General features: G+C 51.1%; 1 protein-coding gene across 2 annotated transcripts; it reads right to left on the reverse strand.

Annotated features, from left to right (window-relative positions):
• Nucleotides 1–297: 297 nt before the first annotated feature.
• CERS4 (ceramide synthase 4) lies at nucleotides 298–24,757 on the reverse strand. 2 transcript variants are annotated; one of them, XM_032239031.1, is made up of 11 exons: nucleotides 24,456–24,757; nucleotides 14,230–14,403; nucleotides 12,235–12,352; nucleotides 10,133–10,251; nucleotides 8,154–8,211; nucleotides 7,798–7,848; nucleotides 5,487–5,579; nucleotides 3,881–4,009; nucleotides 3,553–3,659; nucleotides 1,801–1,957; nucleotides 298–1,059 (listed from the first exon to the last, which is right to left on the reverse strand). In XM_032239031.1, the coding sequence occupies exons 2-11, from the start codon at nucleotides 14,397–14,399 to the stop codon at nucleotides 928–930; spliced, it is 1,134 nt and encodes a 377-aa protein (XP_032094922.1). In that variant the 5' UTR covers nucleotides 14,400–14,403; nucleotides 24,456–24,757; the 3' UTR covers nucleotides 298–927. The 2 variants fall into 2 exon arrangements, with proteins under 2 accessions (XP_032094922.1, XP_032094930.1); XM_032239039.1 differs by lacking the exon at nucleotides 24,456–24,757 and adding an exon at nucleotides 22,904–23,085.
• Nucleotides 24,758–26,328: the final 1,571 nt, after the last annotated feature.

Consider the following 26,328-nt stretch of genomic DNA (forward strand, 5'->3'; position numbering starts at 1 on the left):
AAATAAAACACATGGCCGGCAAGCCACTCCCACCAGGTCACATGGCCGGCAAGCCACTCCCACAAAGGAGGCCACACACAGAGTAGGTTCGAAAATTTTTTGAAACCCACCACTGTAAGAGACCCCTATGAAACTCTGCCCTGAAGCTAAATTTCTCTACTTAGGACCCTTGGCAGGATTTAGCCTGGTGAGTCGCTACGAAAACCTCCTGGAGTAGGAGAAGGCTATCTTACCCACAATCATAGGTTATGCTATAGGGATGGCAGGGCAGAGGAGGCTGGGAATTCAACCGTTCCAGTTTTGTATTTTTTTTGGGAGGGGGGGAAGTAATGTAGTTAAGGAAGAAAGAAGGGAAGGAATTTGAATTAAATTGAGCTGCTGAATTGTCCTGCGGCGAATTGTCCTGTTGGCGAAATAGCCGTGGAGCGTTGGAAACGGCGAATTAGCCCTGGCGAATTCAGCATGGCGACTCATCCCATTCCCAAGCCGATGCCTCACGTGCATCTTCTCACCCTCTTTCTCCCCCTGCCCAACACGGGGCTCTCAGGAGACTCCGCCCTTGCTTGTGGGTGGGGTAGAGAATCATTGTCTCCTTCTCGGGGCTGGGCTACCCAGGCCCACCTCACTCCCCTCCCCTCCTCCCAGAGGTTTCCACCAGGATCGCTCCCGATCTTCTGGAGAGGTTTTGCGGCTTCTTGCTGCCGTGAGCTTCGGAGGGCCACTAAAAGATCGGGCAATGAGACAGAACCAGGCACACGATTTGAGGCGGGCCTGGGGGGTGTTGTACTTGAACAATGACCCCCCTTTCCAGGTCTAGGAGAAGGTCAGAGGTCAGGGCCGGGGGGCGAGAGCAGCACCGAGGAGCAGAGCAGGCTGGGGCTATCTGGCTTCGGCGGGAACGCCACAAGGGGGATTCCCGCCATCCATCTACACAGGCGTTCTCCGGGTGACCGCCGGGCGGTTGGGCTGGGGATCCACAGTGCTGTTTTTCTGCGTCATCTCCCGGTGGGCCACCTCATCCTCGCTGGCCTCTGAGTGGCTCCGCAGGTCCTTTTCCATCTGCAAGAGAGAAGAGGAGGAACTGGAGACCACCGGAAGGCAGAAATCTTTGGGGGACGGGACACAGAGGTGGTGTCGGGCCTGCAGCCCTCTTTTCTTTTGAGTCTTTGGCCTGCCACACTTTCTATTATTCTGCTATGCATTTTCTGTGGTGGGGAAATGGGAGAGGGGATGGTACAGAGTTAGATTCTAGGTTTGGCCTTGATCTGCATTTGGCCATCAGGCAGGATTCCCAGGGAGAGAAGGTGGCTGTTTGTCAACATTCTCCTGAAAGGCTGTGGCAACTCGAGCAGACATCTGTCAGGATCTTCACGGACTGTTTGCGAAGCCTTGCGGGCTTTCACCATAATTCACAGCCGTATCAATAAAAGAGGGTTTGGGGGACTAAAGATTGTGATTGATGCTTTCCCAGGAAGCCTAGGCCAGAATAGCTCCTGGGCATAGCAAGAGTGCTGGTAATGATTCTCTTCCATCGTCGAAACCCACAATTAAGGCCTCTTGTGGCCAGCTCCGTCCCTCAATATCTTTTTTGATGGCAAAGACAGGAAAACAATGATTCGATTCAGTAACGGACGTTAAGCAGAGCTTCCCTCTCTACAGCCAGGAAACGTTTGGCAGGAAGTTGTTCTCCTCCCCCTGACGCAGTTGGCATTTGGGGTGAGGTGCTAGCAGTTTGTAGGCCTCTCCCCCCTCCCCCAAACACGCACCCACCTGCCCGGGTGCCCCCCTTTCTGCCCTTACTGTGCCACAGAGCAGGAACCGATAAACCATGCGAATGATCAGGTAGGACCAGAAGGCGTGGAGGAGCTGAAGAGCCATCAGGAGGCCGTTTAAGAAGTAGTAGCCGAAAAACGGCTGGTAGATCTCCATGGAATAATAATATGTGTTGTAAATAATCCTTGGGGGAGAAAAAGGAAGGAAAAAAGTTACCTGTACTTTTTAAAAAAGTATAATGCATGCAGTAAGGAATTCTGGTTGTCGTAGGTGAAACCCTCCGTGCTCTTATGATCTGGCTTTCGCTTTAGGTAAAGGTAAAGGTTCCCCTCGCAGGTGTGTGCCAGTCGTTCCTGACTCTAGGGGGCACTGCTCATCTCCCTTTCAAAGCCGAAGAGCCAGCGCTGCCCGAAGACATCTCCGTGGTCATGTGGCCGGCATGACTCAACTCCCGAAGCCGCACGGAGCGCTGTTCTCTTCCCACCAAAGGTGGCTCCTATTTTTCTACTTGCATTTTTTTACGTGCTTTCGAACTGCTAGGTTGGCAGAAGCTGGGACAAGTCACGGGAGCTCACTCCGTTACGCAGCGCCAGGGATTCGAACCGCCGAACTGCCGACCTTCCTGATCGACAAGCTCAGCATCCTAGCCACTGAGCCACCGCATCCCTTTTTTGCTCTCTGCTTTACAGACCAGCAAAGGTTGTAAACGCGAGGCCGTCTCCCAAAGTTAACGTTTCCTCGCTGTCATTAGTGTGAATGGTTGCTAAGCGAGGCAGACAATAATCGAGCACTGGCGGTAGCAACTTTCTGTGGCTGTTGCAACAGTTTAATCATTCAAGCCAAGCTCTCTACCCACAAGCCTTTATTTCCCTAAGGAGTTGTTTGATAGCAATAGCAGTTAGACTTATATACCGCTTCATAGGGCTTTCAGCCCTCTCTAAGCGGTTTACAGAGTCAGCATATCGCCCCCAACAACAATCCGGGTCCTCATTTCACCCACCTCGGAAGGATGGAAGGCTGAGTCAACCCTGAGCCGGTGAGATTTGAACAGCCGAACTGCCGAACTGCAGTCAGCTGAAGTAGCCTGCAGTGCTGCATTTAACCACTGCGCCACCTTGGCTCATTTTGAGGGGCCGATGGGCTGCATGGAAATGGAATGAATGAATGAATGAATGTGTGTTTGTGTGAATGAAAATATGAATGAAAGAATGAATGAATAATCGGGTAGCCCTTGACTTCTAAGTTCATTGGGTAACTCTTCGAACAGCACTGACAAAGGTGACTTATGACTGTTTTTCATACTTACGACTTTCGCAGCATCCCCATAGCCGTGTGATCAAAATTCGGACCCTTGGGGACTGACTCACATTTATGACAGTTGCAGTGTCCCGGGAGGGGTGGTGGTCACGTGACGTCCTTCTGTGACCTTCTGACCAGCCAAGTCCACGGGGGAAAGCAGGTTCAACTAACAATCCTGTTAGTCGCTTAAGAACTGCAGGGGTTCACCCGCTGCTCGCACTAACGGAGCTGCGCGGGCACAGGTGCCCGCCTGCCACTTCTGCAGCCCGGATCTGAACGGGCCGTGGCCCAGTCCCTGGGCTACGACCCAGGGATGGTGGCTGGTTGGGCTTACACGCTAGTTCAAACAGATATTTGAATATATCAATGATAAACGGGTGGGTCCCAATGTGGGAGAGAGTTATCGAAAAAAGTCGCAACGGGCATCCCAATTATCACTATCGAAGCCCGGCCCTTTTTCCACATCTCCCCGAAACGTACTTGCAAGGGAAAATCCCCATGCGCGTGACCAGGAATGCCGCTGAGAAAGTGATAAAGAGGGTGTCGCAGGTTTTCTGCCACTTTGGGTAAGTAAACATCTTGGCGGTCTGCGGACACAAAGAGAGAGAGAAGAAAGGGGAGCAGAAATTGGCTGAGTGTCCGTGGTTCCTTCTGTGACAAACGCAGAGGCGGGACTCGGCTGATTTATCGTTCGGAACATGGGCGCTGGCCTTTTTCTCTGGGTCTCAACTGCAGCGCCTAGCAGATTCTCCCCTCCCAGGATGGAGGGTTGGGAATTGTAGTTTGATTCCGTTAAGGATCCCGTTACCTCCAAGAGGCAGTCCGAAACATCGTGGAGGAACATGATGAGGGAACCGATGCGGAGGCAGTTTAAGCAGAGCGAGGAGCCGATGAGGACGAGGGTGACCAGGTGGTGCAGGAGTTGCTCGGGAAAGTCCTGCAGGGAGAGGAGAGGGCGGGACGGAGGGGTTTTTGAAGGTGCTCCGTGGAGGCCGGACAGCCTCTCACCCAGGGGGAAAGGCTTCGAGAGGAACTAGAGGGCTCCTCACCCTTCAGGCGAGAAAGGGAACGACCGAGGGGGGTCAGAAACGCAGATGGAAGAGATTCTGGCTTCCAGCTTCATTCTGCGCATCTGGTTGGAAACTGACAAGGAGCATTGGACAATTCCCCTTTCCTTCTCTTCCCCTCATCCCTCCTCTCCTCTTCTCTTTCCTTCCCCTCATATCCTCCCTCCCCTTCTTCCCTTCCCTTCATCCCTCCTCTCTCCTCCCCATCCCATCCTTTCCTCTCCCCTTCCCTTCCCTTCATCTCTTCCCTTCCCTCATCCATCCTTTCTCCTCCCCTTCATTGTTTCCTTTCCCCTTGTATCCCCCCTTCACTTCTTCTCATCCCTCCCCTTCGTCTCTTCCCTTCTTCCCATCCCTTCCCCTCATCCCTTCATCTCTTCCCATCTCTTTCCTTCATCCCCCCTTCCCCTCATATCCATTTTTTCCCATCCCTTCCTTTCATCCCTCCTTTCCTCTTCCCTCCCCTTCTCTTCCCTTCTTCCCCTCCCTTCCCTTCATCTCTTCCCATCTCTTTCCTTCATCCCTCCCCTCCTCTTCCCTCCTTCCTATCCCTTCTCATCCCTGCCTCCCCCTTCTTTAATCTCTTCCCATCCCTTCCCTTCATCCCTCCTCTCCCCTCCCCTTCTTTTTCTCTCTTCCCCTTATCCCTCCCCTCCTCTTCTTCCTATCCCTTCCCTTCATCCCTCCCCTTCCTCTCTTCCCCTCATATCCCCTTCATTTATTCCCATCCCTCCTCTCCCCCCTTCTCTTGCCTTCTTCCCATCCCTTCCCCTCATCTCTTCCCTCCTCTTCCCTTCCTAACAGGCAGATAAGCAGCAGCTGCTGCTGAATCGGGGAGGTAGCAAGGGGATTGCAAGACTGGCTGGGAAACTGTCACAGAACCTTGCAAATGAAGTTCGTGTCTCCGCAGCAGCCAGTAGCACTGAAGCAGACACAAGTTTCCCCAATTTCATTCCCTCGTCAGTCCCGGGTCCCTGATTTGGGACAGATTCTGTAAGTTCACTCATTTTGAGGTACCCTGGGTAAAACATGGCTGCCCCTACAGTGCATTCTTTTGCCTACTTAAAGATCGCAGCAAGGTTTTCATAATAGATAGATGCATTGCGTCTGTAGAGATGCCAAATCAGCATTCACATTTTTTGCACTTTTTGATCGATTGATTGCGTGGTTTTAAAAATAGCCGGCCCGAGTTCTTCTTGATGAGATGGGGACAAGTGTTGAACATAAGACATAAATGCTTCGCGGGGTGGGGGGGTGGAAACAACCCGAAAGGTGGAACCATGTTCCTCTTGGATCTGAACCGGGGTTTCCTGACCAACCGTGTCTCTTCCGCCGGAAATCACCTACCGTCCGTTTGACGTCAAAAGGCAGCGAGATGAGCAAGGAGCAGTAGAAGGAGAACTGCACCAGGTAGTAGCCCAAAAGGCTGGTCTGGAGCGGCTGCAACACACGAAAGGGGGAAGAGGCAGAAGGAACAGGAATGGTGCGGTGCAATCCCACCTCCCAAGAGCAACAATAAAATTGTGTTTTTCACGCGACTAAACACTAGTAGGGCCGTGTAATTCAAACTCGGCAATAATGTAGGTGCAACCATCTTTTCTTTTGGATCTTTGGCTTGACACACTTTCTAGTATCCTACTATGCATTTTCTATGGTGGGAAGATGGGATTGTGAGGAGTTAGATGATAGGTAGCCATAACAACATTCTAGAAATCCAAGGTCATCCTTTGTCTCTGCACCTCTGCACCTGACCAGAACTGGATGGGTGGAAGCTGCCAGCATGGCCGTGGGAGATGGGACCATGGGGTGGAACTTGTGGGTGTGGCGGGGGGGGAGATCTTGAACTTCCAACTGGGTGGGGAAAACCGGGAAGCTTTCAGATTCGGGTTTTCCCAGATGTACCAACATGGCTCTCTTCATCAACTGGAACTTTGAGGAATCCTTTGCCTCGGACTTTGATTTAATTTTGGGTGCTATTTGGAACCTCATCCAAGAAGCTTCTTCAGCTCTGATGGAGGATGGAAGGATTTACATTTCTTGCAGACAAAGTTGGTCATTTGCATCCTTTTAGAGGGTCCTTGAGGCCACCTGGAGATTTACCTGTGTCCTCCGGGTCACCTGAGTGTTGTAAATGGGTGTGGAGCCTTCTTGGAACTGCTGATGACCTCCTCTATCTCCAGTCTACAACCCGGTCAATTCAGCAGTTCCAAGGTGAACCCGAGGACCCCTGAGATAAACCTCCAAGTGGCCTCAACGACCCTCTAAAAGGGATGCAAATAACCAGCTGTCTGCAAGGAGTATAAATCCTTCCCTTCCCCACCATCCAGTCAGAGCTGAGGAAGCTTCTCGGATGAGGAGCGAAACGCCTTTAGAAGAATAAAACAAGAAAGTCCAGTTGCCTCTTGAAAAAAAATCCATGCTTGGGACAATAATATAGGTTGTTCTTAATTTAGGAGCACAACTGAGCCCTGTGGTTTGAATGTATTATTGTAAAAAAAAAAAAAGGCATTTCATTTTATTATACAGAGAGTCCTTGACTTACAACTACAAATAGCCCTCAGCTTCTGACTACAATGGAGCCCCAAAAATTCTGTTGCCGGACAAGACGGTCGTTACGTGAGTTTTGCCCAGTTTTTTTTAACGACTTTTCCTCCCAGGGTTGTGAAGCGAATCGATGCCGTCGTTAAGTTAGCCACCCGGTTGTAAAGCGAATCTACCTTCCCCCATGGGTTTTGCTTCGCAAACGGGGATCGCCTGACCCCAGGAGACACTGCAAACCGTCATAAATAAGAGTCAGCAGCAGAGCATCTGAATTGTGTGATCCGGTGATCCTGGGGATGCCAGGAAGGTGTTAAGTGTGAACAATTGGCCCTAAGTCTCTCTTGCCAGTGCCCTTGTAACGTCAAACAGTCGCTAAATGAACCGTTGTAATTTGAGGACTACCTGTGTTGCAGTTTTCTGCAAAAGAGGTTGTTATTCAGGAAGATTTTTTCCATGGAAACTGTTCTGACTTGGACTTCCCCCAAAAAAAGCAGGAGGCAGAGTTCTGGTCCCGACAAAACCCCCTTTATTAAACAAATGTGAATTCCTCTCCTTCACATCCAGCCAAGGCCTGGCAGAGTCTTTCAAAGGAGTATTTATGACCACAGACCTCATCTATCTTGGAAAGCTGCCATGGAACTATTTTCCAAAGGAGGCGCTGTGCAAGGAAAGGCTGGGCACAGAGTCTCTGAGATTCACGGACAGATCTACACACTCCTGAAACGAATCTAACGACCAGACGAACGAATTGTCTCCTGCAGAATCCCTCTCCCCTTTCCCTCCTCTTTGATGTCCTATGGGAGGGGCCATTCACCGTCCACCTGTGGCTTTTCTCCCAAGTCCACCCTGATTTCTGAGTTGTTCTTTTCGTCTGGCAGCTCTGCGTATGCGGACACTGGGAACAGGCTCCCGCTGTTCTTCTGCCTCACTGCTGTCTGACTCTGAAAGCAGCTGATCACTGCCAGACGGCCTCGGCCCCCTTCTGCCTCTGACGCAGAGCTCTCGTCCGAGCCTTCCCCAACCTCCAGGACTGGCCCACGCTCCTCCCCAACCCTCCTCACTGACCGCTGGCGGGCCACGACCGAAAAGTTTGTTCCAAAGTCACCTGATTCCTTACCTGCTGGGGGTACCCGACCCAACATTTGCGGAGGTCCCATAACCAGGGTTTCTGCAAGGAGACGCCGGTCATTAGGAATCATGTCACGCCAGCCCACCTGTGCTTTTCTGGAGCCTCCTTTGCAGGGGGACGACGGAAGGGAAAGGAGACCACGAAGCAATTGCAGTCGCCAAAGGTGTTTGATAGTTGAGGTTGAAAAACGGACCCCCTGCCCTTCTGCAACCCCCATCTTTTTCTAATCAGAAAGGAGGCTAGTAGATATCAGGGGGCCTGAGAAGGTCACCAGCTGTATTACAACGGTGATGGAGGGTGGGGTGGGGTGTTTGACAAGAGAAGTGGGGGAAATTGGAACTCACGTTGTAAAGGACAGCTAAGCCCGTACACAGAGAAATGGTGTAATAGGTGGCTCTCCATCTGGAAAACAATCGGGGGGAAAAGAACCCATCAGGGCACGTTGGACAGGGGGAAGAGGAGGAGGAGGAGGAGAACTGTGGGGGTCCTGAATGACCTCTGAGCTTGTTGGTTTTTCTTGCAGGCATTTTATGACCCAACTAGGTAACATTCTCAGTGTGGAGGAGGATGGGGTTCGCTCTCTGTTATCTACCAGTGATTTGCCTTGTGCCGTCACCTTTCTTGATTAGGCTCCTCTTAACTTATTTGTCTGAGTTGGTAGTTCCTTGACTGGAGTATAAGTAGGCAGCAATCCCACTCTTCTTCCTCCCGCTCCCCCCGCCTCCTCCTCTTCCTCCCCTCCTCTTCCTCCCCTTCCACTTTCTTCCCCTCCCCCTCCCTCCTCCTCCTCTTCCTCCCCCTCCTCTTCTTCCTCCCCTTCCACTTTCTTCCCCTCCTCCTCCTTCTCCCGCCTCCTCTTCTTCCTCCCCCTCCTCTTTCTTCCCCTCCTCCCCCTCCCTCCTCCTCCTCTTCCTCCCCCTCTTCTTCCTCCCCCTCCTTTCTTCCCCTCCTCCTCTTCCTCCCCCCCTCTTCTTCCTCCCCTTCCACTTTCTTCCCCCCCTCCCTCCTCCTCCTCTTCCTCCCCCTCCTCTTTCTTCCCCTTCTCCTCCCGCCTCCTCCTCTTCCTCCCCCCTCTTCTTCCCCCCCTTCCACTTTATTCCCCTCCTCCCCTCCCCCACCCTCCTCTTCCTCCCCCTCCTCTTTCTTCCCCTCCTCCTCCTCCTGCCTCCTCCTCTTCTTCCTCCCCTTCCACTTTCTTCCCCTCCTCCTCCTTCTCCCGCCTCCTCTTCTTCCTCCCCCTCCTCTTTCTTCCCCTCCTCCTCCTTCTCCCGCCTCCTCTTCTTCCTCCTCCTCCTCTTCCTCCCCCTCCTCTTTCTTCCCCTTCTCCTCCCCCCCTCTTCTTCCTCCCCTTCCACTTTCTTCCCCCCTCCCTCCTCCTCCTCTTCCTCCCCCTCCTCTTTCTTCCCCTTCTCCTCCCGCCTCCTCCTCTTCCTCCCCCCTCTTCTTCCCCCCCTTCCACTTTATTCCCCTCCTCCCCTCCCCCACCCTCCTCTTCCTCCCCCTCCTCTTTCTTCCCCTCCTCCTCCTCCTGCCTCCTCCTCTTCTTCCTCCCCTTCCACTTTCTTCCCACCTCCTCCTCCCGCCTCCTCCTCTTCCTCCCCCTCCTCTTTCTTCCCCTCCTCCTCCCGCCTCCTCTTCCTCCCCCTCCTCTTCTTCCTCCCCTTCCACTTTCTTCTCCTCCTCCTCCCCCTCCCTCCTCCTCTTCCTCCCCCTCCTCTTCTTCCTCCCCTTCCACTTTCTTCCCCTCCTCCTCCTTCTCCCGCCTCCTCTTCTTCCTCCCCCTCCTCTTTCTTCCCCTCCTCCCCCTCCCTCCTCCTCCTCCTCCTCCTCCCCCTCCTCTTCCTCCCCCTCCTTTCTTCCCCTCCTCCTCTTCCTCCCCCCCTCTTCTTCCTCCCCTTCCACTTTCTTCCCCCCTCCCTCCTCCTCCTCTTCCTCCCCCTCCTCTTTCTTCCCCTTCTCCTCCCGCCTCCTCCTCTTCCTCCCCCCTCTTCTTCCTCCCCTTCCACTTTCTTCCCCTCCTCCTCCTTCTCCCGCCTCCTCCTCTTCCTCCCCCTCCTCTTCTTCCCCTCCTCCCCCTCCCTCCTCCTCCTCCTCCTCCCCCTCCTCTTCCTCCCCCTCCTTTCTTCCCCTCCTCCTCTTCCTCCTCCTCTTCTTCCTCCCCTTCCACTTTCTTCCCCTCCTCCTCCCCCTCCCTCCTCCTCTTCTTCCTCCCACTCCTCTTTCTTCCCCTCCTCCTCCCCCTCCCCTTCCTGCTGGGTGCAAAAGGAGGCCCTGTGCCCGTGGGCTGCCCGTTGTCTGCCCTGCCCCAGGAATGTCCGCTCACGTGGCTTCACAGAATTTCTTGGTCAAGCTGGGCCGGTCCTGATTCAGCCGGCATCGGAACCACCGCTCTACCTGCCTCGGTTGGAGGTCGCACTGCTTGGCTAAGCCGCCGAGGTCTTCCTGGAAGGAAGGAGGCAGAAGCAGGTGAGAAAGGTTGCACAGCCAAAGCCCACGGCCACCTGGCCTCTGCGGGATGGCTGAGTGGACCATGTTGTAGACTGGAGACAGAGGATGTCGTCAGCAGCTGCAGGAAGGCCCCGCCCCCATTTGCCCCACCCCTGAGGACACCTGAGATAAACCCCCAGGTGGCCTCAAGGACCCACTAAAAGGATGCAAAGGACCAGCTGTCTGCAAGGAGTATAAATCCTTCCATTCCACCACCATCCAGTCAGAGCTGAAGAAGCTCCTTGGAGGAGAAGCGAAACGTCTTCAAAAGAATAAAACAAGAAAGTCCAGTTGCCTCTTGATCAAAAAAGCACCTTTGGGACCACCAGGACTTGGATGGCTGAGAATCTGCATAGACTTTCTAGTCTTCTGCCTTTGAATATGTTCTTGTTCTCCTATCATGGAAGCTTTTGAAGTTTTACTTTACTTTTGGATCTGGGTACTTGAGAGACCGCCTGCTGCCAATTACCTCCCACAGACCCATTAGATCTCACAGGGCTGGCCTCCTCCGGGTGCCATCTACCAGCCAATGCCACCTGGCTACTACCCGGGGGAGGGCCTTCTCTGTGGCTGCTCCGGCCCTCTGGAACGAACTCCCCGCAGAGATTCGGACCCTCATCTCTCTCCAGGCCTTCCGGAAAGCCATTAAAACCTGGCTGTGTCGGCAAGCCTGGGGTCGATGAGTTCCCTTCCCCTCTCGAATCGTGTGGCTGTTGGTTGTTTTAAATTCCCTGTACCTTTTGTTGTAGTTCTTGTGTTTCCCTTCCCCTCCTTGGGTTTGTGCGCCGCCCTGAGTCCCGCCGGGAATAGGGCGGCATATAAATAAAATGAACCTCGAACCTCAAAGTTTTACTTTACAATATTTTATCCAAGGCCAGATGTTTATGGAGCTGGCAGCAGATGCAGACAGTGAGGAGGGTTGGGGAGGAACCTGGGCCAGTCCTGGAGTCTGGGGAAGGCTCGGACGAGGGCTCTGTGTCGGAGGCAGAGAGGGGGCCAGGGCCATCTGACAGTTATCAGCTGCCTTCGGAGTCAGACATCAGTGAGGCAGAAGAACAGCTGGAGCCTGTTCCCAGTGTGCGCATGCGCAGAGCTGCCAGACGAAGGGAACAGCTAAAGAACATGGGAGTAAGGCCACAGGTGGGCGATGAATGGCCCCTCCCAGGGGAAATAAAAGAGGAGCGACAGGGGAGTGGAGTTTGCAGGAGACAATTACCCTATTTTTCAGAGTATAAGATGCACCTTTTCCCCTCAAAAACGAGGCTGAAAATCTGGGTGCGTCATACACAATACAGCATTTTTTGCCTCCCAAAACCCCGCCCCCTTCACCAAAATGGCCTTGCATAGCTTTTGGGAAGTTTCCCGAGAGCTCCATTTTTTTGCTCAATTTTGCTTTTTCCCCCCCAGCCCCCAGGAGGACTCTATAAGCCTCCGAAAGGCTAATCCTGCCCTTTTTTTTGACAAAAAAAAACAGGACCATTTTTGCAAAAAAAACAGGCCGTTTTTGGGAGGTTTGCAGAGTGCAATTTTTTTTTTTTTTTTAAAAATGCCTCTTCAAAACCTTTGTGCGTCTTATACAGTAGTTTGCTTAATTGGTCCATGACTCTCCGAGGCTCCTTGCCAAGTTCTGCAGAGATTGGCCTGGCAGCTCTCCAAGCCAGATAAGGTCTGTGACTGTAAATCCTCCCAAACCAGATAAGGTCTGTGACTGTAAATCCCCCCTTGAAAGACTTCGCTGGGTGTGAAGGAGCAGAATTCACAGTCAATTAATCAAAGGGTTTTTTGACGGGACCAGGAGTTTGATTCAGGCCCTTGGGAAGCCTCGGTCAGGACAGAGATGCTCAGCCGTCCACGCAATGTTGGTCCACCCACAGTTGGGACATCCAGGTCCAGAGTCTGAGCCACACCTCCCAACACCTTTGTGTGAACAAAACTCACCTTGGCGGGACTTTTCCTCCGCTTCCTGTAAAAAGCTTCCAGGATGGGGTTCGGAGGAGGTTTCCGCCTCACCTTTTCTCGCAAACCTAGTTGTCTGCTCAAGGGGATGGCGATTTTCCTGAGAAAAGGAACAGGTCGGGTATTCAGACAACTGGACTGAGTTAGACAAAGACTGGCCAAATTTAACCAGCCCTTGGCTTTCTCGTTTCATGCGCCACTCAAGAGCAGGAACTAGGAAGCCAACACAAAGAAAACGAGACCGATGAATAGAATAGAATAGAATAGAATAGAATAACAGAAGTGGAAGGGACCTTGGAGGTCTTCTAGTCCAAACTGCTGCCTAGGCAGAAAACCCTACACCACTTCAGACAAATGGCTATCCAACATCTTCTTCAAAACTTCCAGTGTTGGAGCATCTCTGGAGGCAATTTCTGTTATAACTTAATTGTTCTAACTGTCAGGAAATTCTTCCTTAGTTCCAGGTTGCTTCCCTCCTTGATTAGTTTCCATCCACTGCTTCTTGTTCTGCCCTCAGGTGCCTTGGAGAATAGCTTGACTCCCTCTTCTTTGTGGCAACCCCTGAGATATTGGAAGACTGCTATCATGTCTCCCCTGGTCCTTCTTTTCATTAAACTAGACATACCCAGTTCCTGCAACCGTTCTTCATATGGTTTAGTCTCCAGTCCCCTAATCCTCTTTGTTGCTCTTCTCTGCACTCTTTCTAGAGTCTCCACATCTTTTCTACATCGTGGAGACCAAAACTGAATGCAGGATTCCAGGTGTGGCCTCACCAAGGCCTGATAAAGTGGTATCAACACTTCACGTGACCTTGATTCTATCCCTCTGTTGATGCAGCCTAGAACTGTGTTGGCTTTTTTGGCAGCTGCTGCACAGGGCTGGCTCCTATTTAAATGGTTGTCCACTAGGACTCCAAGATCCCTCTCACAGTTACTACTAATGAGCAAGGTACCACCTATACTGTACCTGTGCATTTCGTTTTTCTTGCCTAAATGTAGAACCTGACTCTTTTCACCACTGAATTTTATTTTGTTAGATAGTGCCCAATGTTCAGGTTTGTCAAGATCCTTCTGTATCTTAAGCCTGTCTTCTATCCATCCTCTCTGCGGTCAACTTAGGCATCCAATGGGGCTATGAATGGCTCTGGATTTGAGGTTCTTGGGCCCAGGGAGAATGGCCACCTCTGGTCTTGGATGGGGTGGCACTGCCCCAAACAGACGCTGTGTGTGATCTGGGGGTTCTCCTGGACTCCTGCTCAAAGCCCAGGTGGTGGTCATGGCCAGGAGGGCCTTTGTGCAATTGTGGGGTATGCGCCTGCTAACTTAAACAGAACCTGGGCTGAATTTTGGGGTCCTCCAAGGCTCCTGGCTCCTCTTGAACGAACAGGTAGCAGTCAAGTCCAGAAGGGCCCTTTTGCTGAATTTCACACTGTACCCCAATGACACGAGTTCCTGGACTAAGTAGCTAATAGGAACAATAAATATAATGCTTTCCCAAAAATAAGACCTAGTATTATGTTGTTTAGGGCTAAAAAATAAGCACTAGGGCTTATGTTTAGGGAAACATGATTTCAGGGTGATCAGCTTATCCCCCCTCCCCGCGCACATGTGCCACAATCCCACCACACCCCCTTTTGGGCCTAGTAGGCATACCTGCAGCTTCCTGGGAGCAAAATCGGGCCATGGGGGGCCCCTGCACCGCCCTCATCCCCACGCATGCGTGCCCTCTGCTCATACATGTGCACCTGTCATGTGCATCCCACCCCCCGCACATGCGTGGCAGGGACTCGGAAATCAGCTGGCTGGTGGGAGGAATGTGTGCATGTTTCTCAAAAGCGCTGGCGAGGGATAGAAACAGGACATTCCTCTTTTTTGCAGCTTTTGAACGGAAAGGGGAAGGAAAGTTTTCTCCAAACACGTGGGGGGGGGGTCTCTCATCCTCATGCGATGAGACGGTTTCAGCCGGCCAAGAGCTTGCCTTTCGAAGAAGAACCGGAGGGCGACCAGCAGGAGAGTGATGGGGAGGCAGAGCAGGAGGTGATGGGGTTGGGGATAGCGGATGTCCTCCGTGTCCTGCAGGTCCTCCCAGGTGAACCCTGGAGGTAGCCAGTATTCCTCTCCCCAGAACCACTGGGTGGGCTGTGCCATCTCCCTGGGAAGAGAGAAGAAAGGCAGAAGGTCAGATGGGGAACGGATAAGAGTTTTTCCGGAAGGAAGGTCCCATCTCAGCCCTTCCTACGCCACCTACACTATACGTAGCCCTTGACTTACAACCACAACAGGGAGCCAAAGTTGCTGTCTCTAAACAAAACAGTTTCTAAATCTGCTCCACATTCCCACTTTTCTTGCCAGGTGTGCAGTGGTGCAATTCAGCCGGTTTTATCTGGTTCGGGCGAACTGATAGTGGTGGCAGTGGGAGGCTCCGCCACCACTATCAGAGTGCCCTGTTTTTGACACTCTGCGCATGCACGGAATGTTTCTGCACATGCGTGGAGGTGGCGCAGTGGTTAGAGTCCAGCACTGCAGGCTACTTCAGCTGACTGCTAGTTCGGCAGTTCGGCTGTTCAAATCTCACCGGCTCAAAGGTTGACTCAGCCTTCCATCCTTCCGAGGTGGGTGAAATGAGGACCCGGATTGTTGTTGGGGGCAATATGCTGACTCTGTAAACCGCTTAGAGAGGGCTGAAAGCCCTATGAAGCGGTAGATAAGTCTAACTGCTATTGCTATTGCTATGCCTGGGCTCACATTTGCAAACTCAGAGCAGAGGTAAGTTGTTTCACCCCTGCAGGCGTGTTGCTATGTGAAGTGCTGCGCTTATTGTATTAGTCACACAGTTGTCACCATGTTTCTCCAGAAACAGGAGCCAGCCCAATAACAAGCCCAACCCTGATTTTTTTTGGGGGGGGGTGGACCTAATATTACCCCTACCTTGAAAATAAGACGGGGAAGATGGGCGTGGCCATCATGAGTGGTGGCGTGAGGGAGGGGGAACCATCCAGCTGCACTGCAACCCGCTGGCCCCTTGGGGCAGGGCAAAGACTGCTTTTGCCCGTCTTTTTCTGGGTGGGGGGGCTTCTGTTTGTTGGGCTGCTTCCCTGAAGCCGGCAGCTCCGCATCCAGCTGCTTTGCTTTCCCCCTCTTTTGGGGAGGCCCACGGGAGGCTTTTCGGTGACCAGAAGGGAAATGGGGAGGGGGATTCTCCTGCCTGCCCTGCTGAGGTGGGTTGCTCCTGATTCGGCCTGGATCGGACGAAGCAGTAGTAGCAACAGCGGGAGACTCCACCCATCTGCCTGGATGCTTTTGTGCAAACCAGTAGTACCAGATTTAAAATAAATTTAGGGAAAACAAAGATGCTAGTTACAAGTATGAACATTAATCAAAGGGAAGAATTAGAAGGAACGACAGGATGTGAAATAGTTAAAAAGGTTAAATATCTAGGAGTCTACATCTCAACCTCAAATGGGAAACTATATAAGTAGAATTATGAGCCACTATGGCGTAGCATACAGACAGAGATGAAAAATTGGGGGAAATTACAATTATCTCTGCTGGGAAGAATAGCAGCAGTGAAAATGAATGTTCTACCTAAATTTTTATTTCTTTTTCAAATGACACCAATACTTTAAAAAGATGCAAAGAATGGCATAAGGGCATTAATAAATTTGTATGGGCAGGGAAGAAGCCGAGAATAAAACTAGAAATAATGCAAGATGTGCGTGAGAGAGGAGGTTTGAAATTACCAAATTTGATTTGATTGATTTGATTTGATTTGATTTCATTTATATGCCGCCCTTTTCCCCAAAGGGGACTCAAAACTATAAAACTATATTAACTTTAAAACTTTAAAACTATATTATGAAGCAGTAGTTTTATTGGTAATTAGTGACTGGATTAACTTAACAGAGGATAGAATACTTAATATCGAAGAGCACGATTTGGTATATGGTTGTCAAGCTTACTTGCTATATGACAAAAAGGTAGATAAGAACTTTAAAAGTCATATTTTAAGGAATGCTCTACTGCGGGTCTGGAAAAAATATCAATACAAACTAAATGATAAGATACCCATGTGGGCAATTCCTAGACACGCAATAGAAAACATAAATATAGTACAAAACATTAGGAAACCCACCACTGCTGTCATCCATTCCTCGAGCTCAGAACAGACTGAGGGAAGGATGGCAGAAGGCAGGAAAATCCCCCTCACCATTTTCCTCCCATTTGCCAAAAAGTGAATTTGGCTCCCCCCCCCCCGCTTGATTTTGCTGGTCCGAAGGTTGCAAAAGAGGATCACAGATTCCTAGGACATTGACGTCGTCATAAGTATGAGTCAGTTGTGGGAAGAAGTATGGGGAAAGTGTAGGGAAAGTGGGGTGGGAGAAAGACTCCCTTTGGTGCAGTAGAATAGCAATAGCAGTTAGACTTATATACCGCTTCATAGGGCTTTCAGCCCACTCTAAGAGGTTTACAGAGTCAGCATATATCACCCCCACAGTCTGGGTCCTCATTTCACCCACCTCGGAAGGATGGAAGGCTGAGTCAACCTTGAGCCGGTGAGATTAGAACCGCTGAACTGCAGATAACAGTCAGCTGAAGTGGCCTGCAGTACTGCACCCTAACCACTGCGCCACCTCGGCTCATATTTCTGCAGCTGGCGTGCGAGGTGCACAAGTTCATAGCCTTCCGCAGCACCTTGTTGGTGGATGTGATTTATGACACAGATGGAGGGGAAGGGAGACACGGGTAAAGTTCAGACACCATTAAGCGGAAATAAGATTTGGCTCCACCGCAGAAGAAAATGCCACAATGCTGTAACACCAAACTTCAACTTTTTACTTTTACATAGTAATATAAACTAGCCGTTTCCGTAACAACAGATCTATCTAATCGGCAAAAACCCAGAATCGAAGTTTTCTTTTGTTCCACCTCGAGCACAAAGTCTATCAGTGGTTTCCAAACAAAAGCAATTGTTGTGAAATGAAGGCAAATATATACGTGTGCCAGGATACTGTGGCGGGATCCAATTTGGGCCACTCACCAGGACCAAAGGTTTTGTCTCCCGCACTTTCAGACTCGTGCCGGAGCCCATCCTCAGAGAACGTCTCTCGAGCAGAGTGAGTGTATGAGGTTCTGTGTGTGGTACTTATGCGGTGCAGTTGTACGTGGCTTTTTAGATATTGCTTGGGGTGCCATTGACGGCTGGCTTTTAAATCATTGGCTGTCACTCAGCCCTCGCCTTCTAAGTACTTGATCAACTGGTGGTAAACACACGTCAACTTGTAAAGCATTCCCATGACTTTGATCAAGCTGACATAGAAAAGGGAGGAGAATTCCATGCATACCTTTGGCGAGAGTCAGATCTCATATTTCTGCAGCTGGGCGTGTGAGGTGCGCAAGTTCATAGTCTGCCGCAACACCTCGTTGGTGGATGTGATTTATGACACAGATGGAGGGGAAGGGAGACACAGAACTTTCAGACACCATTAAGCGGAAATAAGATTTGGCTCCACGGCAGAAGAAAATGCCAAAGTGCTGCTCCTAACAAATGCTTGGATTTCTTTTGAACTTTGTCTCGAGGCTCATAATTTACTGAGGGCATCTTTTGGAAACTTCACAGATTTGAAAATAAATGCTTGATCTGAAGAGGCCCACTGCTATTGTCTCTTCTTTTAAATAGCTGAGAATAACATTTACTTCCAGAAAGCCACGTCAATTTTAACAGCATCTGTAGAAGTATAGTCTGAAATGTAATACTACAAACAATGTATATTGTCTGTATTGTTTGCTGTTCGTTGCAAGGAGGCAAATTGCTGGGAGGCAGAAGCAGATTCCCCCCCCCCCTGTTTTCCTCCACAAAAGCTAGGTGTGTCTTATACTTCAGAGCGTCTTATACTCCGAAAAATACAGTACATCTAAAAATGGGAATTGCCTCGCTGTTTCTTCCTCCTGTCAACTTTCTGAGTAACTCATCTGAAGAAATCAGAACTCTAAAAAGTTCCCGCGGTTAAAGGATAATTAAAAGAGTAAACGTTTCCTTCCCCAAATGTCACAGGTCACATTATCCAATCAAAACAGTTGGGGGGGGATCCTCGGTGATGTCTGTTCCTCCTCCAACTGCCACCTGTTGGGATGGTTCCCATGGGAGAGCTCTTTGTTATGTCTACTAGACTGCTAGCTAATTCCTCCTCATCCAGGGGTCGGATTCAGCTGGTTTGGACCAGTTCGGGCAAACTGGAGGTTAATTTTAATCTGGTTCGCCGGATCGGTAGTTACAAGAACCAGCCGTTTTTGCCCGCCTTCGCAAGCAATGATGCTTCAATGTCAAAAAAAAAAATCACGTAGATTTCTAAATTCATATTGCAAAGTTTGCATCTCTTTCTCCTCTTCCATCTTCTCTTTTTCTATCTCACTCTTTTCCTTCTTCCCCTCCATCTCCTCGTTCTTCTCCTTCTTCGTTTTCCATCTTTGCCTTCTTCATCCTCTCCTTTTCTTCCATCTCCATCTTCTCTTTCTCCTTCTTCTACCTCTACGTCCTCTTCTCATTCTCCATCTCCTCCTTCTTCTCTTCATCTTCCTCTCCATCTTCCCCTTCTTCATCCTCTCCTTCTCCTCCTTCTCTTCCATCTTCTGGCTAGCGTCTACATCTGCTAGTAGATATAGTTCATACCTTTTTTTTAATGAAAATTATCAGTACTTTTGATCAGTGACGTCATCAAAGTAAACAAAGCCACGCGCTGATTACGTCACCAGATCATGCCCCCTAAGCGGAAGTGACGTGCACAGCCCCCTCCTCCCCAACAAAAATTAAAACCAACATTGCCTAGAAATAAATTCCTTCTAGGGAAAAAAGTGGGTTTAAATGCAGCCCTTGGGAGATTGATTACAAATAAAAAACATTTTTTTATTTCACAACCCCACTCCCACCACCCTTGAATGTCCATAGAATTAATCTAGGGTTAAACTAATCATGTACACGGAGTCTTGGCATCTTTCTTGATGGGGTAAGTTTCAACACGTCTTATCTGAAAAAATAGGGCTAGGATATTGCACAACAACTTATCTGTTAGAGCTACTCATCATTATGGGCTTAGGCCATTACACATATCCGGCTAGGGTTATGATCTTGTGAAACCTGCACCATGTGGGGTCAATTATGCACACCCCAGCCGGGGAGGAGGGGTATGCACGTCACATCCGGAGGGTGGGGGCTGTGCACGTCACTTCCGCTTAGGGGGCATGATCTGGTGACGTAATCAGCGCGTGGCTTTGTTTACTTTGATGACGTCACTGATCAAAAGTACTGATAATTTTCATTAAAAAAAGGTATGAACTATATCTACTTCTGCTTTCCCCTGAGAGCCGGCTTATTGATTTCCTTTGCTCTCCTCTCCTTTCCTCTCTGCATATATGCGATGTCTCCAGGGGTGGGATCCTACCAGTTTAACAACCAGTTCGCTGACTACATGTGCGCACCTTCCGCATTACTGCTGGGGAGGAGAACAGCTGAGGCATGGCAATCCACTCCGCCGTGCCTGTCAGCTGGGCTTCAGAAAAGGGAATATGGGTGAGTATAGCACAGGGGCAGGTGGGCCCAGCTGAAAGTCAGAGCGAACTGGTTCGCTTCCAGCTGATAGTCGGAGCTACCGGTTCGCTCGAAACCAGTCTCAACCGGTAGAATCCCACCCCTGGATGTGCCCCATCTGTTCCTCCCCCTGTCAGGCCTGCATCCGTATTTTCTTTTGGATCTCTGGCCTGCCACACTTTCTATTATTCTGCCATGCATTTTCTATGGTGGGGAAATGGGAGGGGAGGATTGTACCGAGTTAGATGACATGTAGCCATAACAACATTCTTTCTAGAAAGCCAAGGTCATCCTTTGTCTCTGCACCTCTGCACCTGACCGGAACTGGATGGGTGGAATTGCCAGCATGGCAGTGGGAGATTGGACCATGGGATGGACTGGTGGGTGTGGGAGGAAAGATCTTGAACTTTCAGCTGGGTGGGGAAAACCGGGAAGCTTCCCGATTCGAGTTTTCCCCAATGTGCCAACATGGCTCTCTTAATTAAATTGGAACTTTGAGGAATCCTTTGCCTTGGACTCTGATTTACTTTTGGATGCTATTTGGAACCTCATCCCTCAGCTCAGGCCCCTAAGACAGCTGCCTCTCCCCTTGGGGGAGGACGGAAAGCTCTGTCTCCGATGCTGTTTCCTTATCAGAGCCTTACAATGCCTTCGGAGGCCACCTAGGCTCTCCCCAACTCCTCCTCATCTGACAGGCCACAACAGTTTCCCTTCTGGATGTGAAAGACGTTGCACTGACAATATTGAAGTGGCTTCACGGTTTGTGTCCTGATTAGATTGCTCTGATCCGTGTTCTTTCTTCGCCTAGTTTTCTACCTATCACTTCCGACGCTAAGTGGGGGGAGGGAGGGATGTGAACAGGGACGCCACATCAACGGAGGCCGTGATCTCATCAGGAGCCACATTTAAGGCCTTGTCATTCTGTCAGAAATCGTGCGGTACGAGACACCCCGAACATATAACCTGGCTAAAGGGCCACCCACGACACGGAAGCCTCTGGACCCCAACCCTCGAACGGCACAGACACTTCATCCACGCCATTTCCGACAAGGCTTCGAATGGGGGCCTTGACGTGGGTCAGCATTGCATATATTGAGTTCCCAAATTCAAATTCTAGGGCCGTTGACCTGGATCCACTTGTGGCTCAGAGGTGGGTTCCTACCGGTACGGTACGGTTCAGCCGAATAGGTAGTAATTCCGGCGGACACGTGTCCATAGTACTAGTTCTATCCTCGGCGGCGCCATCTTGATTTTCTGTTCTGCACATGCGCAGAACAATTTCCATTGGGAAAAAATGTAATTTTCATTCCTTTTTTAATGTTGTGCGCATGGGCAGACCGTTTCAAGTGCAAAAGCGAAGCGAGAACACGCACGCAAAATTTTTCGGGCACCGAACTGGTAGTAATGTGTTGAAATCCATTCCGGGTGTCTGTCTGCAGGGCAGTTTCTGCTGTCTGAAACACACATACACAGGGATGCAAAACATCGCACCAGAAACATCTTTCCGGCCTAAACGGCCAGGACTCACTATGCAGCCTCATGTAACATGAACTATGTGAGCCAGCTACTCCCACACATGCCCTTTCCCCTCCCAATGCCATGCAGCTTGTAACTTTCTATTCACCCATGGCCCAGTGCATAACAGGGCATGTGCGGCCACACTGAACCACATAGGAAAAAACAAACTCCTAAAGTACGGAACATCCTGATAGTACTCCATAACATCCTGATAATGCATAACACAACATCCTGACCAGGATTTGACCATATACAGACAGAACTTCCCTGAGCAGTAGATTAGTAATTGTACTTTGACAGGCTGTCTTAAATCACATGCTGATTGCTCCTCCTGCCTTTGTCCTATCTCAATAAAAGGGGCTTCCAGACCCCAATCTTGGTCGCCTCATTCTGAGAAGAGCTCGTGTCCGTGTCTTTTCTCCACATTGGCCTCATGAGGCGAACCACGGGAACATCACATGTGGTAGCAGAGGATGGTTACTTCACAGTAATGGTGGCAGGAACCCACCCTTGTTTTGACTAGGTTATCAGCGTTCCAAATATCATCCAGAATTAAATCAGAATCCAAGGCAGAGCTTTCATCAAAGTCCCAATTTAATAAGAGAGACATGTTGGTACGTCTGTGGGAAACCCGAATCTGAAAGCTTCCCGGTTTCCCCCACCCAGTTGAAAGTTCAAGATCTTTCCCCCACGCCCACAAGCCCATCCCATGGTCCAATCTTCCTCTGCCACGCTGGCATTTCCACCCATCTAGTTCCGGTCAGGTGCGGAGACAAAGGATGACCTTGGGCTTCTAGAAAGGAATGTTTGATTTTGACAGCAACACATTCTACTCCTTACTGACCCCCTGTCCCAATTCCCCCACTAATGAAACAGCCTAGTAAAGAGAGAGAGAGAGAGAGAGTGGGGGGCCAAAGATATTCCTAAAAGGAATATGACTGCAGGCGTGACATAGGTAGGGATTCTAGGCCATGCGCGCCACTGGGGGGGGAGGGGCATGCAAAGCCTTCTCTGCAGGCACATGAGCCGTCACCTTCGCTCACCTCCACCGCGCACGTGTGTGTGCCTCCCACCAGTCAGGTCCCTGCCATGCATGCACCGGGGCGGGGCTCATGTGGGGATGCCCACGCATAAGTGGAGGGTGGGTGGCATTGCGGCAAAAATGTTCCTATCTCTCTCACCACAGGCCTGCCACAACTATTCATCTCCTTTGATCCCCAGAGGTGGGTGGGGCTTCGCTAGCAGTGGTGGCTCAAGACAATGTTAGCTAATGCAGTGTTTCTCAACCTTGGCAACTTGAAGATGTCCGGACTTCAACTCCCAGAATTCCCCAGCCAGCATTCGCTGGCTGGGGAATTCTGGGAGTTGAAGTCCAGACATCTTCAAGTTGCCAAGGTTGAGAAACACTGAGCTAATGCGTAAGTTCTTTTCTGCTCAAGGTAACCATTAAGAAGTGAAGTTGAGCATTTCTGTCTACGCATCGCTCTTAGAAAGGTATAAAAGAAACCGTTTCTGTCCTACGGGTTTCTGTCCAGATGTTAGAAATTGTTACCTCTTATTGGACCTTTTGGCCAAAATAAAGCTTATCTTGATCTCGCAGTCCCATCTCTTGATGTTCTGCAACGAGGCTGTCAACCTATTTCCCAAGGCTCCCACTCGGTGACTCTAATCTAATTTAGAGCCAAGGTGGCGCAGTGGTTAAATGCAGCACTGCAGGCTACTGCTAGATCAGCAGGTCAGCGGTTCAAATCTCACCGGCTCAGGGTTGACTCAGCCTTCCATCCTTCCGAGGTGGGTAAAATGAGGACCCGGATTGTTGGGGGCAATATGCTGACTCTCTGTAAACCGCTTAGAGAGGCCTGAAAGGCCTATGAAGCGGTATATAAGTCTACTGCTATTGCTATTGCTAATTTAATCTAATCTAAATCCGGGGAACAGAAGTTGCCTTTGGAAACTGTAGGAGCTTCGTCCCTGGAGGCTTTCAAGAAGAGGCTGGAGTGACCTCTCTCAGGGACAGTGTAGGGGAAAAGGTTCGAGTGAGGAATCGTGAGGAAGGGAAGGAAGCAATCCTTTTTTGGGGGGGGGGGTCCCCTCTGGCTGCGCCTGGAGGAGGGAGGTGCCAATGCTGCCCTTCCTGGGTGCTTCTCAGCCCAATGCCACAGTCCTGCCCGTCCTGAAGAACCAGCCAGATGCCCATTTCACCTGCCCTATGCCCAAAAGTGGGAGGGAGGGAAGGAGAGACTCTCTCTCTCTCTCTCTCTCTCTCTCTCTCTCACACACACACACACACACACACACACCTCCAGCCTCCCCCCCCCCCTTTCGGGTCCATCCCCCCAACCGACCACCGCAGGCCCTTCCCTTCCCCAAGAACAAGAGGCTTCCTCCAGTGCCGTCTGGATGACCTCTGGGGAGCCTCCTCCGGTTCCTTCGTCAGCTCCAAAAACTCCTACAAGCGATTAGAAGCCGGCTGATGAACTGACCCTTCCCCGAGTTCACACAGTATCCAGAGACCCGACTCACGGGACGGGGCGGGGGGAGGCGACCCCCCCTCCCGACAGCCTCCCCAGAGGGACCCCCGGAGAAAACCCGGGGGGCTCAGCCGGAGGAAGCGGCACCCCCTGCATCTCGTGGCCGCTTCTGCCCGGCGAAGGGGGGGCAGCGGACGCAGGACGGGGGTCTCTCTCTCTGCCCCTCCCCTGAAAACCAACCTCGATTTCCCCCTTTCCCCCCAGGTTAGCCGCCCTCCCCATCATCCCCAGCCAGTCCTCCGGGAAAGGGCGATGGGAGTGGGGGTCCCATACGGGAGAAGAGCGACGTCTTTCTTTCCCCTTTTCTCCGCTCGGCATCGCCTCTGCGCCCCTTTAAAGAGGCGCAAGGGGGCTCGTTTCCAAAGCATCCCCCACCCCGCCCGAAGCTCCGGGACCCTTCGCCCCCTCCCCAAACCCGCCGCCTTGCCCCCAAATGGCACCCCAATTTCCCAGGGAAGGAGGGAAGGAGGGTCCGGCTACTCCAGCCCTGACGGGAAGGGCGGAATAAGAATCCGCTCCCCCCGGACTGATGCTCTCCAGGTACCCCAAGCCCTCCCTATCCCAATGCCAAACCTGCTGCCGCCGCCGCCGCCGCGTCCTCGGATTGCTTTTTTCGGGTGGCTCCGGTTGCTGGGAGGCTTAGGGCGGGTGGAGCTCAGCCGGGGCGGGGCCGGCCACTGAGCGTGGGCAGAGCCCCCAGGGAGCTTCCGTGGCGGGGGGGGGGGGGGGAGGGGGGGTGGCTGGCACTGGCGGCTGGACCACCCAGCCGCCTCTGAGACCCTGCAGAAGGCAAAGATGAAAGAGCAACAGACATGACATGGGGACTGGAGGCTGAAACCTACAGATCCAGATTAACAGGGTTGGAAGGGACCTTGGAGGTCATCCAGCCCAACCCCCTTCACAAGCAGGAGACCCTACCCTATGTAGGAACCGGGCCTGGCTAGTCTAGGGAGGAGAAGGAGCAGAGGAGAGACATGACAGCAGCCTTCCAATATTTGAGGGGCTGCCACAGAGAGGAGGGGGTGTCAAGCTATTTCCCAAAGCAATAGCAATAGCAGTAGACTTATATACCGCTTCATAGGCCTTCAGGCCTCTCTAAGCGGTTTACAGAGTCAGCATATTGCCCCCAACAACAATCTGGGTCCTCATTTTACCCACCTCGGAAGGATGGAAGGCTGAGTCAACCCTGAGCCGGTGAGATTTGAACCGCTGACCTGCTGATCTAGCAGTAGCCTGCAGTGCTGCATTTAACCACTGCGCCACCTTGGCTCTAGACAAGGAATAACAGATGGAAAATAACAAGGAGAGATTCAACTTTGAACCCAGGAGTCATTTCCTAACAGGGAGAATAATTAACCAGTGGAACAACAAGACTTCGGAAGTTGTGGGAGCTTCATCCCTGGAGGTTCTCAAGAAGAGACAGGACTGCCATCTGTCAGAAATGCTGCAGGGTCTCCTGCTTGGATGGGGGGTTGGACTAGATGATCTACAAGGTCCCTTCCAACTCTGTTAATCTGTTAAATGGTATAGGGTCTCCTGCTAGGGACGGGGGTGGGTAGAGTGGACTAGATGACCTCCAAGGTCCTTACCGACTCTGTTCGTCTGTATCTGCATCTGAAAGAGCTTTACGAAGTCCTGGTAAGATCTTAGCTGGAATCCCCCATCCCATTTTTGATCCCCACGATATTTAAAAAAAAAATGATGCGGAGACTCTGGAAAGAGTGCAGAGAAGAGCAAGAAAGAGGATTAGGGGACTGGAGGCTAAAACATAAGAAGAACGGTTGCAGGAACTGGGTAGGTCTAGTTTAATGAAAAGAAGGACCAGGGGAGACATGATAGCATCTTCCGATATCTCAGGGGCTGCCACAAAGAAGAGGGAGTCAAGCTATTCTCCAAGGTACCAGAGGGCAGAATTTTGAAGCAATGGATGGAAACTAATCAAGGAGAGAAGCAACCTGGAAGGAATGAAGAAAGGAAGGAGAGAAGGAAGGAAAGAAATGGGAGTGGAGAAGGAAGGAGGGAAGGAGGGAGGGAAGGGAGGGAGGGAGGGAGGGAGGAAGGGAGGGAGGGAATGAGGGAAGGAAGGAAGGAAGGAAGGAAGGGGTTAATCCAACTTTAGCTTAGTCTCTTTCAGAACTGCCTGCCCAGAAGTGTTGTCAACCCTTCTCCTTCTGCTACATTTATTATTTTTGGGGTGCAAATGGGCTTTAATTGTAAATTCCTTCTGAGGAGTCAGTGGGATTTATTCCCTCTGCTGCCACCTCAGGTGTGAAATGTTGACTGTTACAACACAAATATATTGCTTTCTAATAAGGCTCAGCCTCCAACATCTTCCTTTCCTTGGGGATGGGAGCAGAATCCTCAGCGGGGCTTCCCCCCCATCCTTTCAGGGGTGTGTGAATTTAACCCTTTCATTCCTGGAGGTGTTGCGTATAGGACCCAGGCC

Source organism: Thamnophis elegans, chromosome 1 (genome assembly GCF_009769535.1).
Source record: "Thamnophis elegans isolate rThaEle1 chromosome 1, rThaEle1.pri, whole genome shotgun sequence".
Lineage (NCBI taxonomy): Eukaryota > Metazoa > Chordata > Lepidosauria > Squamata > Colubridae > Thamnophis > Thamnophis elegans.